The 19715-nt window shown below is 42.6% G+C and overlaps 1 protein-coding gene across 1 annotated transcript in view; it reads right to left on the bottom strand.

The window, feature by feature from the left end:
• Positions 1-4772: 4772 nt before the first annotated feature.
• The window catches only part of LOC309555087 (parathyroid hormone/parathyroid hormone-related peptide receptor-like), a gene marked incomplete at its 5' end in the record, with an annotated part of 66340 nt that continues 51397 nt past the window's right edge, over positions 4773-19715 (bottom strand). Inside the window, 3 exons of the mRNA XM_082256914.1 lie at positions 4773-5098; positions 11462-11503; positions 14824-14965. Coding sequence (XP_082113040.1) covers positions 4784-5098; positions 11462-11503; positions 14824-14965 — 499 coding nt within the window. The 3' untranslated portion in view covers positions 4773-4783. The remainder of the gene's footprint in view (positions 5099-11461; positions 11504-14823; positions 14966-19715) is intronic.

Raw genomic sequence — 19715 nt, 5'->3', positions numbered from 1 at the left:
TATGACAGTGGGGATGGTGTGTTCAGGGTGATGAGCTGTGTTGCTTTTACGCCAAACATAACGTTTTGCATTGTTGCCAAAAAGTTTGATTTTGGTTTCAGCTGACCAGAGCACCTTCTTCCACATGTTTGGTGTGTCTCCCAGGTGGCTTGTGGCAAACTTTAAACGACACTTTTTATGGATATCTTTAAGAAATGGCTTTCTTCTTGCCCCTCTTCCATAAAGGCCAGATTTGTGCAGTATACGACTGATTGTTGTCCTATGGACAGAGTCTCCCACCTCAGCTGTAGATCTCTGCAGTTCATCCAGAGTGATCATGGGCCTCTTGGCTGCATCTCTGATCAGTCTTCTCCTTGTATGAGCTGAAAGTTTAGAGGGACGGCCAGGTCTTCGTAGATTTGCAGTAGTCTGATACTCCTTAACATTTCAATATTATCACTTTCACAGTGCTCCTTGGGATGTTTAAAGCTTGGGAAATCTTTTTGTATCCAAATCCAGCTTTAAACTTCTCCACAACAGTATATCGGACCTGCCTGGTGTGTTCCTTGTTCTTCATGATACTTTCTGCGCTTTAAACGGACCTCTGAGACTATCACAGTGCAGGTGCATTTATACGAAGACTTGATTACACACAGGTGGATTCTATTTATCATCATTAGTCATTTAGGTCAACATTGGATCATTCAGAGATCCTCACTGAACTTCTGGAGAGAGTTTGCTGCACTGAAAGTAAAGGGGCTGAATAATTTTGCACGCCCAATTTTTCAGTTTTTTATTTGTTAACAAAGTTTGAAATATCCAATAAATGTCATTCCACTTCATGATTGTGTGCCACTTGTTGATTCTTCACAAAAAATTACAGTTTTATGTCTTTGTTTGAAGCCTGAAATGTGGCAAAAGGTCGCAAAGTTCAAGGGGGCCGAATACTTTCGCAAGGCACTGTACATGTGCTGTTCATTGGCTGATTTCAGGCTTTCATTCCATTTAGTGAACCATTTTAGGCTAGAGAACGGCTGACTGCTGTATGTTTTTTCTTATTTTTACAGTTCCATATTTCTAAAGAGCGTTAATTTTTTTCTCAGAAATCACAACACAATAAGGTTTCCATGGGCATTTGTGTTTATAAAAAATTGCAGCAATAGACAGGGTTTACAAGTTTAAAATATTTTGCAATAAGCTTTTCATATTTACTATAGAGTATGCAAGTTTACAATATAAGACAGGTGCTGATAAAATAGCAATCTGCCGATTTCCACATCCTAATATGAAGACAAGTCTTAAAGAGGAAGTAAAGTAAAAAAAAAAAAACGAGAAAAAAAAAGCCCTGTAAAGAGAGAGGCATAATGAGCTAGTATGCATCGCATACTAGCTCATTATGTAGTACTTACCTTAAAACGAAGCCCCCGCCGTGCCGCCACCTCAGCGACAGGACGGCGACACGTCCTGCCGTCCCGCTTCCGGGTTCGCGTCCTCCGGCATGCGCGCGGGAGCCCCTGTTCACGGCACTGAGCTCTAAAGGAACGGCACGGGTGGCCGTTCCCTCAGAGCGCCTGCGCCGATGACGTCATCGGCAGTTTGCGCTGTAAATATCTCCTAAACGGTGCAAGTTTGGGAGATATTTATAGCACCTATAGGTAAGCCTTAATATAGGCTTACCTATAGGTAAAAGTTATACAAGAGGGTTTACAACCTCTTTAACAATCCCTTCAATTTGATTGCAATCAGACAGGCCCTTGCACTTCACATTTGTTGGCAGATCTAAAGGAGATTTTACAATCCGATTGTAAAGTGTATGGTCAGCTTAAGACACAATGCGGGTGACGTAATAACATGACAGAAGGGCTTGCGTTACATTGTGGGATGTGTGAGGTATGCCTGAGCTTCAGCATAGGGCAAAGATATTGTTTGTACATTGTGTGCACCCCAGATAAAGGGGTTCCTGGGGTATGCAGCAAAAGAGATCAACAAAATCTCTTGTCACAGCATATGTTTCATTTTAGAACATCAGCATTGTAATCCAAGACTTATTTTCTCAGAGAATAGGTGCAGGAACTCCTCCCTTCTGAGTCACCCCTTGACTCTGCCCCCTACCCACCTCCAAGCACCATTCTTTGGGTCCACCCCTTACCCACCTCCCAGTACCAACCCTTTTTAGAGGATACAGAACCAAGTATCATTTTGTGTTGCTAAGTATTTTGTAAAGAAGTGGGAAGCAGAGGGCCTGGGTCAGAGGTGGTGGCACTGAGTTCCACCAAGTTCCAGCTGAAAAAAAAGCCCTGGTAATAACAGTACAAACAATAGTTTTTTATTAATAATCCAATATAAGCTTACTCCTTCCACACTGAGAGTGCTGCCTGTCAGCTGGTCATCTTTTTCCACATTATCCTGGATTCCCTGCATGCTTTGCAGCTTCTCCTCTGCTGTTTATATCAGTTTCTAAGGACTACATATCCCATGGTACCTTGCTGCCTGCAAGCTTTGATTCCAGTAGTGACTCCGCCTCCTGAAACTCCTCCTCTCATTACCTCTGTAGATCAGATGGCGGGCTCTGTGAAATGTGTAACACAGCCGTGCCTACTCACTGGGCATAGTGCATATAAGTCACAGAATTAAAATAAATGTGTAGGGATCTTTACAAAGTAAGTTTACAGATTTCAAGATCATTCAGATTAATAGGAGCAGGCTAGAAATAATTACAATACAGTTGACTCCCGCAAAGTCATGGTACTGAGTTTGCGGCCTCATTCGTTCGCTGATTTTTTTATCCTACTTATACAAAAAAAGACGACAGTGCATACCAAAGAAAATTTGCTTGCATGAATTACAGTAGATATAGTAACATCGGTATTATACATTTAGCACTGACATAGCAGTACAGTATTGTACAGTATATGAGTTTACCTTTACATTTTTTTTTTTTTTTTTTTTTGTGGTAATGCATTAGGCTGAGTTTGAAATTTAATTTAAGTGTTTTGGGAGCATATTTGGGGGCATATTTAGGGTTTAAACTATAAAAATAGGCATTTTTTTGACCACATCCAAAGTTTCCCATTTTTCACAATTTGCGGGGGCTCTAGGAACGTAACCCCAGCAAATTTTCAGGGTCGACTGTACATTGTGGAAATAGATTATTTTAAATATTGACCATAGATAGGCTTTAACCACTTGCCGACCGCCGCACGACTATTTACGGCGGCGGTCAGCCCCTCACAGGCAAAGTGACGTAGGGGTACGTCACTAGCCTGTGAGCCTATAGGGGGCGAGCTCCTGCCACCGCTCATTCCCTAAGCAGTCCGCGCGTGTGACCGGCAGAGCCGATGTCCGCCTGTCACTCGCGATCTCCCGGTGGAGACGGAGAAAGGCAGGCGGCTAATGTAAACAAAGCCGCCTGTCATTCTCCCCTGTGTAAGAACAAAGATCATACGGTCCTGCTATGCAGGATCGTATTTCTCTGTTGTTACACAAACAGCCACATCCCATAACAGTTAGAAGCACGCCCCTAAGGACACACTTGGACCCCTCCTTCTCCAATAAAGTTAACCCCTTCCCTGCCAGTGTCATTTTTACAGTAACAGTGCATATTTTTAGCACTGATTACTGTAGTAATGTCACTGGTACTCCCAAAAGTGTCAAAAATGTCAGTCAAGGGTCCGATCTGTCCGCTGCAATGTCGCAGTCCCGCAGAAAAAATCGCAGATCGCTGCCATTACTCGTTAAAAAAAAATAAAAATGACAAAAATCTTTCCCTTAGTAAACGCAATAACTTTTGCGCAAACCAATCAAAATACGCTTATTGCGATTTTTTTTTTTTACCAAACATATGTAGCAGAAAACAAATTGGCCGAAAATGTTAAATTTTGATTTTGACATTTTTTTGGGGGAATTTCATATAAACAAATGTGAAAAATATTGTTATTTTTGCAAAATTGTCGCTCTTTTTTTGTTTATAGCGCATGATCAAAAAATCGCACAGGTGATCAAATACCACCAAAAGAAAGCTCTGTTTGTGGGGAAAAAAAGGACATCAATTTCATTTGGGTACAGCATCGCACGGCCGCGCAATTGTCCGTAAAAATCACGCAGTGCCGAATCGCAAAATAGGGCCTGGTTAGGAAGGGGGTAAAGTCTTCCGGGGCTTAAGTGGTTAAAGAAGAAGCATATGATGACGTCTTTTACCCATTACCCATTCATGACAGCTTACACTGGTCCAACTGACTGTAATGTTAAAGTACAACTCCACATAAAAATTCCTAGCTGCACCCCCACCCCACAATACTAATTTAACCTAAACTCCCCATCCTGGCGTAAACCGAACACTCTCTTGTGGCAGGCAGCCTTCTCTGTTGTGCTTACATCCTTGATGCAGACATCTCCTCCAGTGCTGGCCACATCTGGGCAGTAACTCTCCCAAGACCTGAATGGACATAATCCTAAAGCAGAGATGCTAGGTATACTCGCCCCATTCAAGTCTGTGGATAGTTACTGTAGGTGTGGCTGGCACTGGAGGGGATTTCTGCTTCAAGTATGTGAACTCTACAGGAGGCCACCATGGACAGGTAAGTATGTGCTGATGGTTGTGGGCAAAGGGGAGTTTAAAGGTTAGATTCGTTTTGGGGCCTAGGGTAGGGGGCTTCGTTTTTTTTGTTAAAAACAAAAAGTGTTGTTTTTGATATTACACTTATATAAACTGTAAAGATCCACTTTAAGTGCTTTAACATAGAAGCTCTTGATCCTTTCACTTCTCAGACATATACGTATAAAATAAATGAGGTTGTTCAGACATCTATAAAAAGCCACCACAGGGGTGAATATCTGCTCCACAGGTGAGCTCGGTGTTCTCTCTGCAATTTCCAGCTTGCAGAGGGTTGTTGTCAGAGGCTGCAGTGCCAGAGAAATACCCAGGCAGATAGGCGGTGGAGTGAACTGGTAGTGGCAAAGGTTTCCCCCTGGCTGCCATGCTCAGACACACGCTGTTGGAGGTATGGGACAGGACTCCTCCATAGTGACAGCTGCCTCCAGTGCTGGTCATACGGGACTTCTGCTTCAGATCCAGGGATAAGTTTCTACGAAACCAAAACTTACGCACCTCTGCCTGCACCTATATTAGGAGGAGATGTTAGTGATGCATTTGTTACAGATACTTGCAGTATTATGTAAAAGTTTTAGGCAGCTGCGAAAAAATGCTGCCAATTAGGAACAGAAGTGTAAATAGTTTATTTTTATTAATTAACAAAAAATGAACAGAAGAGAAATTCAAATCAAATCAAAATTTGGTGTGACCACCCTTTGCTTTCAAAACCGCATCAATTCTGCTAGGTACACTTGTACACAGTTTGTGAAGGAAATTGGCAGGCAGGTTGTTCCAAACATCCTGGAGAAATAACCACAGATCTTCTGTGGGTGTAGGCTGCCTCAAATTCTTCTGGCACAACTATGAGAAATACCGGCAGATACTTATCCATTATGCCATATCATCAGAGAGACATGTAGTCAGTGGTGTATTTTGGTTTTGTGCTGCCCTAGGCAAGACTAAAATTGGGCGCCCTCCCCGTGTAAATTTTCCCCACTCCTTTTTTAATGGATGTGTCTTCCTTCTAAATTGAAGGACTACAAGTCCCAACATGAACCCCTCAGATCTCACGAGGGGGGGGGGGTGAGAGGGGGGTGGATGACGGAGCGAGAGAGGGGGGATGAAAGAGAGATAGAGAGGGGTTGGGTGAGGGAGGGAGAGAGGGGTTGGGTGAGGGAGGGAAAGAGAGAGGGGGGTGAGAGAGGGGATGAGATAGAGATAGAGGGGGGAATCGAAGAGAGAGAGAGAGGGGGATGAGAGAGAGAGGGGGGATGAGAGAGAGAGGGGGGATGAGAGAGAGGGGGGGGGGGTGAGCGAGAGCTAGAGGGGGATGAGAGAGAGTGAGAGGGGGTGAGCGAGGGGGATGAGAGATGGAGATGAGCGAGAGAGAGAGGGGGATGATAGAGAGAGAGGGGGTGAGAAAGAGAGGGAGGTGAGAGGGAGAGAGAGAGGAGGGGTGAGAAAGGGGGTGAGTGAGAGAGAGAGAGGGGGGTGAGAGAGGTGGTTCTAGCAACCAGTGGCCAATAGAGTCTCAGGTGTTGGGGGTGGCTTTTTTGCTGCCCCCCTGCAAAGTGCTGCCCTAGGCCTGGGCCTTGTTGGCCTAGGCCAAAATACAGCACTGCATGTAGTTGGCCCCAAATTTATTCTGCAGGAGGACAACAGCCCCAAACATACAGCCAATGTCATTAGGAACTATCTTCAGTGTAAAGAGGAACAAGGAGTCTTGGAAGTGATGGTTTGGTCACCACAGAGCCCTGGTCCCAACATCTTTAAACCTGTCTGGGATTACATGAAGAGACAGAATTTAAAGCACCCTACTCACACGCAGAGATGTATAGTAACTAAGTAGAACTACTTCACTACTGTACTTAAGTACCGAAAAGGCGGTATCTCTACTTTCCTAGAGTAGAATTTTTTTCTCCTACTTCCACTTTTACTTCACTACATTTTTTCGATGATTTCAATACTTCTACTCCGATATTTTTTATTTGTGCTGCATAGTTACTCGTTACAATTATAAAAATTACCACTGCCAGAACAGTAGATGGCAGGTTTCATGAAGCTCAAAACGTGTATTATCAGCGCATACGAAAATAAAAGCTACTGTATGTATAAATAAAAGCTGCATTTGAAATAATAAAAAACAAAATGATGTTGAAACTTTTGATTTCTTTCTTTAATAACTACATAACACAGTACTTGTACTTTTACTTTCAGTATTTGAGTAGCAATTTTTTTTTCAAAACTACTGGTACTTTTACTTTCAGTACTTGAGTAGCAAAATTTGTAAAAAAAAAAAACTACTTGCAATACTTAAGTACAAAAAATGTTGAATACTTTAGTACTTCTACTCAAGTCACTTTTTGATTGAGCACTTCCACTTCTACTCAAGTCACTTTTTGATCGAGCACTTGTACTTTTACTCAAGTATGGGTTTCGAGTACTTTATACAACTCTGCTCACATGGAAGATCTGTGGTTTGTTCTCCAAGATGTTTGGAACAACCAACCAGTTCCATCACAAACTGTGTGCAAGTTTCTAGCTTGGACCCATGTAACTATGTATATACCATACCTGGCTGATGCTGCTGGAAGCTGGAAATAACTGAAATAGACACCACTAGTCCAGATCTCCACTAGCTTTGAGTGTCCACACCGAGCAGCTGTCAACCTCCTGTGTTCACAATGGAGGACAGCAGCTGCTCGGCACGGGACCCAGAAGCAAGTGGAGATCACTAGAGTAGCGGTGTCTACTTCAGTTATTTCCAGCTACCAGGAAATGCAGAAAAAATCCTAAAGTAGATTTACTTTAACATACAATTTTTCATAAAAAAAAATAAAAAATGTATAAGGTTTAATAAATTAATGTTATCACAATAGCCTGCATTGTACAATACTATACATACTAATGTATCAGGCACTGAAAAAGAAGAGTACAGGGAGGGCACATGGTGATACTATTTCATATTCCACGATGTTGGCTGGAGTCTGTAAGGCTAGCCATATACTGTATAGCTAGATTTCTCTTGTTCAGCCTGCAGGAAGATCCCCTGTTGGCTATTGTATTCTGACAGCTGCTGCTCCTGGGGCTTTTTAAAATACCAGAACAGTGACTGCATCTGATTTGCTACAATCACTGTTCAGCTGAGAATTTTCCACCCAGCAACATGAATTGGCCAATATATTTAGCCAGCTCTGAATAGCAGTCAAGCTTCTTCTTCCCATCCACAGCTATAACAGGGCAGAGAAATGTGAATTAGGGTTGGGTATAATGATTTTGGCAAGTTCAACTGTCCATGAAATTACTACATTTGCTGACCATTTGGAGTTGTTTGGGTGTCATTTCTTGAAGAAAAAGCTGGACTTTTTTTTTTTTATTAAGGCCCCTTTCACCCCGTTCATTTCATCAATCACATCAAAATGGTTCAGTCACATCAAAAGAAAGCTCTATTTGTGGGGGAAAAAAAAGGACTTAAATTTAATTTGGGTACAGCGTCGCACGACCGCGCAATTGTCCGTTAAAGTAACGCAGTGCCGAATCGCAAAATATGGCCTGGTCAGGAAGGGGGTAAAATCTTCCGGTCTTAAAGTGGTTAAAAATACCCTCATTGAGAATTTTTTTTGTCAAAGACATGTAGCTAAATACATTCTGGCCTAAATATATGACAAAAATGTAATATATTGGATATTTTTTAACTGTCAAAGTAGAAAATGTAAATTTTTCGCAAAATTTTTGCTCTATTTTATTAATATCGCAAAAAATGAAAAGCGCAGAGGTGATCAAATGCCACCAAAAGAAAGCTCTGTTTGTGGGAAAAAAAGGACGTAAATTTCGTTTGGGTACAGCATTTCATGACCGTGCAATTGTCAGTTAAAGTCGCGCAGTGGCAAGTTGAAAAAAGTGGCCTGGTCATTAAGCAGGAAAATCCTCCGGTCTTAAAGTGGTTAATGATCATGGTATCATTGTGCTTGATTGGCCAGCAAACTTACCTGACCTAAACCCCATAGAGAATCTGTGGGGTATTGTCAAGAGGAAGATGAGAGACACCAGACCCAACAATGCAGATGAGCTGAAGGCCACTTTCAAAGAAACCTGGTCTTCCATAACACCTCAGCAGTGCCACAGGCTGATCGTTTCCATGCCACACCACATTGATGCAGTAATTCATGCAAAAGGAGCACTGACCAAATATTGAGTGCATACTATACTATACATATACACCATTTTTAGCAAGCTAACATTTCTGTATTAAAAATCCTTTTTTTATTGGTCTTATGTAATATTAACATTTTCTGATATACTGAATTTTGGGTTTTCACAAGCTAGCTGTAGGCCATACTCATCAAAATACAGTATCTCACAAAAATGAGTACACCCCTCACATTTTTGTAAATATTTTATTATATCTTTTCATGTAACAACACTGAAGAAATGACACTTTGCTACAATGTAAAGTAGTGAGTGTAAAGTTTGTATAAGGGCTCTTTCACACGGGCGTTCCTTTTTTTTTGCCCGATCAGGTCCTTTTTTTTTTTTTTTTGTAACGGACACGGATGACACTTGTGTCATCCGGTCCGTATGTCCGTTTTTCATCCCATCCGTTTGCGGATGAAAAACTGACATAATGCATGTCTATGTAAAAACGGATGTCTGCGGATGACACCACTGACATCCGTTTTTGCTTCAGTTCCGTTTTTTGAAAGGAAGAAAAAATAGAGTTCTCCTCCGTTCAAAAAAACTGAACTGAACTGAACTGACAAAAAACGGATGTCAGAGGATGATCATCCTCTGACATCCGTATTTACATAGAGATACATTATGTCCGTTTTTCATCCGCAAACGGATGGGATGAAAAACGGACATACGGAACGCCCATGTGAAAGAGCCCTAACAGTGTAAATTTGCTGTCCCCTCAAAATAACTCAACGCACAGCCCAATAATGTCTAAACTGCTGGCAACAAAAGTGAGTACACCCCTAAAAGATGTCCAAATTGGGCCCAAAGTGTCAATATTTTGTGTGGCCACCATTTTTTTCCAGCACTGCTCTTGGGCATGAAGTTCACCAGAGCTTCACAGGCTGCCACTGGAGTCCTTTTCCACTTCTCCAAGACGACATCACAGAGCTGGTGGATGTTAGAGACCTTGTGCTTCTCCACCTTCCATTTTAGGATGCCCCACAGATGCTCAATAGGGTTAAGGTCTGGAGACATGCTTGGCCAGTCCATCACCTTTACCCTCCGTTTCTTTAGCAAGGCAGTGGTCGTCTTGGAGGTGTGTTTGGGGTCATTATCATGTTGGAATACTGCCCTGCCGCCCAGTCTCCGAAGGGAGGGGATCATGCTCTGCTTCAGTATGTCACAGTACATGTTGACTTTCGTGGATCTCTCAATGAACTGTAGCTCCCCAGTTCCGGCAGCACTCATGCAGCCTCAGAACATGACACTCCCATCTCCATGCTTGACTGTGCTTGACACACTTGTCTTTGTACTCCTCACCTGGTTGCTGCCACACATGCTTGACACCATCTGAACCAAATATGTTGTCTTGGTCTCATCAGACCACAAGACATGGTTCCAGTAATCCATGTCCTTATTCTGCTTGTCTTCAGCAAACAGTTTGCAAGCTTTCTTGTGCATCATCTTTAGAAGAGGCTTCCTTCTGGGATGACAGCCATGCAGACCAATTTAATGCAGTGTGCAGTGTATGGTCTGAGCACTGACAGGTTGACCCTCCACCCCTTCAACCTCTGCAGCAATGCTGGCAGCACTCATACGTCTATTTCCCAAAGACCACCTCTGGATATAATGCTGAGCACATGCACACAACATCTTAGGTCAACCATGGAGAGGTCTGTTCTGAGTGGAACCTGTCCTGTGAAACCGCTGTATGGTCTTGGCCACAATGCTGCAGCTCAGTTTCAGGATCTTGGCAATCTTCTTATAGCCTAGGCCATCTTTATGTAGAGCAACAATTCTTTTTTTCAGATCCTCAGAGAGTTCTTTGCCATGAGGTGCCATGTTGAACTTCCAGTGACCAGTATGAGAGAGTGAGAGCGATAACACCAAATTTAACACACCTGATCTCCATTCATACCTGAGACCTTGTAACACTAATGAGTCACATGACACCGGGGAGGGACAATGGCTAACTGGGCCCAATTTGGACATTTTCACTGAAGGGTGTACTCACTTTTGTTGCCAGCGGTTTAGACATTAATGGCTGTGTGTTGAGTTATTTTGAGGGGACAGCAAATTTACACTGTTATACAAGCTGTGCTGTTACACCAATATGTAAGATATAATGTAATGCATAGATGTGATAATGTCTATATATTTGATTACTATACTGCCATCTTGTGGTTATTTTTGGTTGCTGCACTTGCTTTCTGTCTTTCCCTTCTGTGTTCCCTCCTGTCCCCTCCCATTGATAATGTATTTCCTGTTCCTACTTCTTTATGCTTGTAGGGATAGAGATGGCCACATCTGTCTAGGCCTTTATACAATCTGCTCGTATCCGGGAACACAATACCATGTTTTGACCTGCAGATACCATTTTCAATCATCTGCCACATTTGGTTGCCTGCTATAACTACTGCTTGCAATAAATCTTATGTGGATGGAAAGAAACTGTGTCTGGTGAGTTCAGCTATCTGATAACGATTTTCCCCGGTGATTGCATCTGCTTATACAGGCCAGGAATAGGTCTCAGCAAGGGATAAGTCACTATTACAACAATTGGAGTCAGAATACAAGCTGTACACTACTTTACATTGTAGCAAAGTGTGATTTCTTCAGTGTTGTCCCATGAAAAGATATAATAAAATATTTACAAAAATGTGAGGGGTGTACTCACTTTTGTGAGATACTGTATATACACAACAGGTCTCTTACCTCTCCATTGCAGAAACAATAGATAATGGCCACAAAGAACCCCTAGGAACAGAAAACAGGAAAGTCAGGATCTGTAGAAAAGGGGAAGCAACTGCATGTATTCAGAAAACACGTGATGTGATCTTATGGCAAGCAACTGAAATGAACAGGGGTGCAAAGTACATACAAGCAAATACTACAGTCTACAATCATTATATAGTAGTTAAGTGAGATTTCACTGGGACCTTTTTTTTTTTTTTGCTGTATGTTTAAGTACCTTTCATATGATAGGGACTTGTAACACTTACAATTTAATGAAAGCCATTTAAGTCCCCATATCACTATCATGAGTAATGTGGCACCTACAATACTTCTTTGGAAAGGATTTTACACACAACCTACACACACACACTTGCATTAATAAAGGTGGAAATGAATTAACCTAATTAATGTTATTTGTTTGCAGGTGGAAACTGGAACACTCAGAGGAAAGTCACACCAATGTGTAGGAACATAGAAACAAATTTTTTTGTTATTTTTATGGCTCTGAGTGTTTATGGCTCTGTTTTTTTTTTTTCTATACCTATCTGTGTCTCCACCTGGAAAATTTATCCTCTTTATTTGTCATGGTGATGGACCTTGAATAGATAGTGTAGGGATATCCAAAATGTTACAGCTGTCACCTCATTTGGGGTAGAGAAAGTGCAAAGGAAATGTTCCATTGAATACACCGATTCTAGTGACAACAGTCTTAACCACTTTCCGACCACCAGCAGTACATATACTGCAGCAGGTCGGCTCTGTCCCACGAAATGACGTAACTGTACGTCGCTTTCCGGGATTGCGAGTGGGAACGCGCGTGCCCATTCACCACAGGGGGAGCCAAACAGCGGGTCTGGCGGCCTGATTGCCGCTGGGCACCCGTGATCGGCCCCTGTGGAGACAGAACAGCTGTTCTGTCAGTAATGAACAAAGGGATCCTGTGTTCCTCTTATTTAGAAAACACAGGTCTCTGTGTTCATTCAGTAAACACATCCCCCCACAGTTAGAAAGCACCACCTAGGGACACATTTAACCCCTTGATCACCCCTGGTGTTAACCCCTTCCCTGCCAGTGTCATTAGTACATTAACAGGGCATATTTTTAGTACTGATTACTGTAGTAACGTCACTGGTCCCCCCAAAAGTGGCAAAAATGTCAGTTAGGTGTCCAATCGGTCCGCCGCAATGTCACAGTCCTGCTAAAAATCGCCGCCATTACTAGTAAAAAAAAAATAAATAAATAAAAATGACAAATCTTTCCCCTAGTTTGTAGACGCCATAACTTTTGCGTAAACCAATCAATATACACTTATTGGGAATTTTTTATTTTTTTTTACCAAAAATATGTAGCAGAATACAAATTGGCCTAAAATGATTAAAAAATTGGATTTTTAAATTTTTTCGTAATGTTATATAGCAGAAAGTAAAAAAAATTGTGTTTTTTTTTTTTTTTTTTTTAAGAATTGTCACTCTCTTTTTGTTTATAGCGCAAAAAATAACAATCGCACAGGTGATCAAATACCACCAAATGAAAGCTCTATTTGTGGGGAAAAAAAAGGACATACATTTTATTAGGGTACAGCCAGTGCTGTATCTTGGCCTAGGGCAGCATTTTGCAGGGGGGGGCAGCAAAAAAGCTGCACCCTGCATGAAAAAAAACAGCCTCCCCCCGGCTCCCACACGAAAAGGGTCCCCGCCAGCTTGCGCTACACTTTTAGTATAGTGCCATTCTTATGGGGCGAATTGGGCCAAAGGGCAGGGTCCAGGAGGCAAATCCGTCTGGCACCCCCATAAAGCAGTCACACCCAGTATGATAATACCGGTGGGTGAGGACATTCAGACAGACCGCAGGCTGCTGACCACACTTAATACAACTGGTCCGACAGCCGCCAATGCTAATAAGTGTAGCACTGCAGCCTAATGCTTCGCCTACCCTCCTCCGCCCCCAGGTATGGCAGGCATCATGTCAATAATTTCATTTTATTTCTTTAAACATCCTTGTCCTTGAGCGAGCATATTGATTTGCATCATATGCAAATAAGATTTTTAATTGTATATGATGGCAACAAAATTTTGGACCTGCTCACCTCATATGTGCTATCGCAATATGTCACTGGATTAGTAAGATTACTAATATTTTATAAGATATTTGGACTTATGTTTGCTGCCACTGTTTGTTTCACTTATTTGGACTTCCTAATCATTATACAAATAAGTGGAATAATCCTATGATTACAATCAGTGGCAGCAAACACAAGTCCAAATATCTAAAAAGAAAGGAGTAACCTTACTAATCCAGTGACATAAGGCTATACTAATGGGCACTGATAAGTCTGCACTGGTGGCCACTGATGAGGTGGCACTGATAAGCACTGATATGCTGCACTGATGGGCACTGATGAGGCTGCACTGATGGCCACTGATAAGCTGCACTGATAAGGCAGGACAGTTGAGCATTGATATGCTGCACTGGTGGCCACTGATGGGGCTGTACTGATGGCCACTGATGAGGCTGCACTGATGGGCAGTAATGAGGCTGCACTGATAGACTGTGGTTGTGGTCTTTGGTTTACAGATGACAGGGCGGATAATAAACAGGAAGGGTGTGGCCTTTACGGGAAGGGGTGGATCATATTTAAATTAGGTGGTGCCCAAGTTTAGTCAGGCCTAGGGCAGCACAAAACCTAAATACACCACTGGGTACAGCACTTCACGACCGTGCAATTGTCAGTTAAACTAACACAGTGCCGTATCGCATAAAATTGCCTGGTCATTAAGGGGAAAACCTTCCGGTCTAGAAGTGGTTAAGCTGGCCATACATGGATTGAAATTCCATAGGTGTATTTAATTCAACTGGCTGGTTGAATGAAAAAAACGGTGTCATCTACGGGATGCTTTATTCAGTAATTCTGCCCACTTGTACAGATTTCCTCTCACTTCCTGTTGTGTCTTTAAGACCAAAACAGGAGGAAAAAAGTTGCCAGAGATTTCAACCCTTTCCTGTTGTATCTAAAACTCTAAAGAAAAATTGGACTCTAAAGCAGACCACATTGCAGAAGTGCATTCTCCTTGTATTTGAGATCCTCTGCATTCACATGATTCCACAAGAAGGATGAATGCCCTCACATTTACGTAAGCTAACAGATCAGAAGCTAAATGCCATGTATTCCTTTCCGTTTTTCTCCCAATAATATATCTGTTTTAGGTTTAAATTAACAATTTAAATTCCAGGGGTGGGGGCTAGGGAATAGGGTGGCCTTGCATTTTTGTACTCAGTTTTCTTTACAGATACTTTTAGGAATTTGGTAAAATCAGTAATGGAAAACCCTTTTTGTCTAATACCTGGGAAGAGTTAAAGAACATTTCGTAATGCATCTGGATCTGCCATAGCAACCCTGTCACCTCTGTATAAGGGATGGCCATGAAGACAACATAATGTACCCCAAAGAGCGGCATCAGGACCAGAGTGGATTTCAGAAGTTTCCTGTACAGAAAATGAAGATATATTTAATAACATATTCGCACTTTGTAACATGACTGCAAAAAATACATACACTGTAAATATACTGTATGAACAACACACAGTGCATCGAATGCAAGGGTCGATACAAAATGACATGAAATGAGAAGACTTAAGTTCAACTTTTCCTGAAACAAAATATATTATACATACTGCAGTGGTTGGTACACTTTCTTCATAGAGATAAGGGGATCTCGAGTTTAACCCTTTAACCCGAGTCGTTTTTGCAGGGTTTTTTGCACACGTTTAAAAAAATAATTTTAGGCCTGAAGCTTGCACAAACCCCCAAAACATTATATATTTTCTGAAAGCACACACTTCTGAAAGAACAGTCAAAGAAAAAAATAATGATATTTAAAATTTTTTATATCATACAATATTATTGCTAAGGTCAAGGAAACCCAAAATTCCAGTAAAAATTACACTAAAGTTAATTTTGGGGCACACAAACACAGTGAATTACCCATTTTTTAGTAAATGTTAAAATATGAGGTTGCCACAAGTAAATAGATACCCAACATGTCAAACCCTAAATTTGTGTGCACCCCTAAAATGGCGACAAACCTTAATATCCTATATTTTCCATAGGCAATGCTTTAAAAGCCCCCTATAGGTCATCCGCTACAGAGGGGATCTGGTGATAAATATATTGCTCTCGCTTCAGCGTGTACGGCTATATGTAATGTGTATTGCAATTGGCGTTTTCGTCTATAGGCGCACCTACGCATGCATCCACATTCTTATGTGCATATACAGTGGGGAAAATAATTATTTGATCCCCTGCATATTTTGTAAGTTTGTCCGCTTACAAAGAAATGAAGGGTCTATAATTGTTATCATAGGTGTATTTTAAATGAGAGACAGAATATCAACCAAAAATCCAGAAAAAAACACATGATACAAATTTTATAAACTGAGTTGCAGTTCGGTGAGTAAAATAAGTATTTGTTCCCCTTCTAACCAACAATAATTCTGACTCCCACAGACTGGCTACAGTATGTGCTCATGTGGTACACAGATTAATCCTGTCAATTTAAGAAGGAGCTCCTAACGACAACTCATTATGTGTATAAAATACACGTGTCCACAGAATCTCTTTCTTCTATTCAAATTACACCATCATGGGCAAGACCAAAGAGCTTTCAAAGGACATCAAGGACAAGATTGTGGAACTGCACAAGGCTGGAATGGGCTACAAGACAATCAGCAAGATGCTTGGTGAGAAGGAGACAACTGTTGGAGCAAATATTTGCAAATGGAAGAAATCCAATATAACCATCAATCACCCTCTGTCTGGAGCTCCATGCAAGATTTTGCCTCATGGGGTAAGGATGATCATGAGAAAAGTGAAGGATCAGCCCAGAACTACACAGGAGGAGCTTGTGAATGATATCAAGCAGATGGGATCACAGTAACCAAACAAACCATTGGTAACACAATATGCCGCCATGGATTTAAACCCTGCAGCGCACGAAAGGTCCCCCTTCTCAAGAAGGCACATGTACAGGCCTGCCTGAAGTTTGCCAGTGAACAGCTAAATGATTCCGAGAAGGATTGGAAGAAAGTGCTGTGGTCAGATGAGACCAAAATTGAGCCCTTTGACATTAATTTGACTCGCCATGCTTGGAGAAAGAAAAATGCTGACCATGACCCTAAGAACACCATTCCTACAGTCAAGCACGGAGGTGGAAACATTATGCTATGGGGCTGTTTCTCTGCTAAAGGTACAGGCCGACTTTGCCGCATTAAGGGGCCAATAGGCGGGCCATGTATTGTAAAATCTTGGATGAGAACCTTCTTCCCTCAGCCAGAATACTGAAGATGGGTCGTGGATGGATCTTCCAGCATGACAATGACATGAAACATACCACCAAGGCAACAAAGGAGTGGTTTAAGGAGAAGCACATGAAGATCATGGAGTGGCCTAACCAGTCTCCAGACCTTAATCCTTTAAAACATTTACAGAGGGAGCTGAAAATTTGAGTTGTCAAGTGACAGCCAAGAAACCTTAAGCATTTGGAGAAGATCTGTGAAGAAGAGTAGACCCAAATCCCTCCTGAGATGTGTGCAAACCTGGTAACCAACGACAAGAAACGTCATACCTCTGTGCTTGCCAACAAGGGTTAGAGAATGTTTTGCTTGGGGATCAAATACTTCTTTTACTCACTGAACTGCAACTCAATTTTTAACATTTGTATCATGTGTTTTTTTCTGGGTTTTTGGTTGATATTCTGTCTCTATCATTTAAAATTCACCTATGATAAAATTTATAGACCCTTAATTTTGTTGTGAGTGGGCAAACTTACAAATTCTTTAGGGGATCAAATAATGATTTTCCTCACTGTATGTGGGGGTGAAGGGCATTTTTATTACTTAACCTTTTTTTTTTTTTTTCATCACATAGGGGACAATTTTTTGGTGACCAGTTCTCTTTATTGAGACACCAGGGTCTAAAAGACCCTGGATGTCTCCCCTGTGCTCCACTGAATCTAATTCAGTACTGTTTGCACTGCATTCGATTCTTTCCTGGCCACAGGTGGAGGCATCAGACTGCTTACATCTGACAGCCAGAAGTCAACTGCAGCCACAAGGATTGTGTGTAAAACCCCGCGCTGTCAGGTCCGTATCACGTACAGACCTGGCAGCGTAAAGGTTAAAGTCCAACTCCATACAAAACATTTTTTAGGGATGGACTGAGTAGGGAAAAGTTACTTTTTTTTTTTTTTTTTTGCTCTCCGCTTTCCCATTTAGGAAATTTCCCTCTACTTCTTGTCATTTTGATGGGGATCATACAGAATGGGAAGTGGTGGAAATCTCTTCAACAGAGACGATAACAGTGATAAAGGAAATTTTAATGAAAGGTAAAAGGCTTAGAATTTTTTAGGTTGTTGCTGCTATCTATATCCCCAGTGGAGACACAGGCAACATTCATAACTGGATAGATTCGAACCTTTATCCACTCTATCAAAAAAATTGTTCTTTGTACTCTGTAAAGCACTGCAAACTTTTGTATGTTACTGTTGCAGGTTTTCCAGGCATTGGGCCTAATATGGGTCTGCCATTGTTACCGGTAACACTTCCAACACATTTAGGTTGAATATCCCAGTGTGAGATTGGAGACAATGACCATTCCGGCATTTTTGGTTTGTTTTGTTTATTTTGTAATGGGGATGGGAGAAGGGAATGAGTGGGATACTCCTCTGTCTCAACTGGGTTTAACTGGGACTCTTTACAGAAAATGCCTGTTAGTGCTGTCTTGACGCCAGCTGAATGCCTGACACTCTGTTTAGCTCAAAAGTCCGGTGAACAGCTCCCTCCAGCCCTTCACTGACTGAGGTAGCTCCTTGTAACTGTTTGTGCTGCTGCAACTCTCAACACTGTACACTGCACACTGTACACTTAACTCTTCAGGGCCCAACCGCTGGCGCCCCCTTTACACTTCAGGGTCCTCTCACTAGGCACCCCCTCTGACACTTCAGGGTCCTCTGACTAGGCACCCCCTTTACCGCTAGCTAGCTCCTAGATCCCAGGCATCTTCACCTGAGGGGTCCCCTTTAAGCTGGGCAGACACCTAGGGGTAGTTCACAGTACTCATGAACTTGGAATGCTTTCCTGGAGCTGAACCCCTCTTTCTCCGCTGGTCCTCGGCACACCAGCTCCTCTCTGCAGCTCAGCTCTCTCTCTCTGTACTCTCAGGCAAGCCACCCGAGACATCCCGATCCTTCTGACAGGAGGAGAGACAGCCGTACTCTCCCTCCTGGGACTCTGCTTCCCGCCAAAGACGCTGCGTCATGCGCTCCCCTCAAACTTATACCCACTCCCAGAATCCTTTGCGGCAGAATCTGCCTTCTGGGGTAGATACAGGCCTGAATGTGCCTCTGATTGGGTTTCCTCCACTGCCCAATGAGAATCCTCTCATGGAGCCAGCGGGGAGACTCCCCTCTCAGCAGCCACACCTGGTAGACATGACAGCCCAGCTGAAAATCATGGCCCTGCTGTTAGGCAGCCAAGGCCCACTATACTTTGCCTAGCACTTACCTTGTAGGGTGCTACATTACTATACAGTATATAGCCAAACGTATTTGGATCAAACTCTCCCCCAGCACCCCCAAAATTGTTAGGTTCAGGTGTTTCAAACATGCAAAGACATTTTAGACTATTGCGTGCCTCCAACTATGTAGAAAAAGTTTGGGGGAAGACCCTTTTCTGTTCCAGCATGACTGTGCACAAAGCAGATAAAAAACAATATGCAGGGCCGGTGCTTCCACTAGGCAAACTAGGCAGCCGCCTAGGGTGCATTGCAACCTAGGGGGCGCAGCCATGAGTCGGCACTCTCTCTCCATCATGAATGATCCTTGTGAGCTGAAGGGAGGGCCGGGGGGGAGGAAGAAGGGACAGATGAAGATGCCAGGTGTCTGGGGCAGTGGCTGAACTACCAGGCCCTGGCTTTCCACCACTGTTGGGGGGCCCCAAGAGGCAGAAAGGGAGCCCACAAGAGTGCTGCCTGCATGATGAACCTCTTCGGCTGGAGCTGAGTGGCCTTAACCCCAGGCAGGAAGAGACTCTCTGCACTGAGCTGGTAGGCAGCCATTCATTTCCCTGGGTCGGTATTAAGCAGGGAGTGGAGGAGAGCTTAACCTGAGCCCGAGCTCGGCACTGGAGGGCGGCACCTTTACTTGAGCAGAAACGACGAGGCACCGGAATGGTCTGAGGA

The sequence above is a fragment of the Pelophylax lessonae genome (assembly GCF_965119305.1).
Source record: "Pelophylax lessonae genome assembly, chromosome: 4".
Taxonomy (NCBI): domain Eukaryota; kingdom Metazoa; phylum Chordata; class Amphibia; order Anura; family Ranidae; genus Pelophylax; species Pelophylax lessonae.
This window is presented reverse-complemented; position numbering and strand designations above follow the sequence as displayed.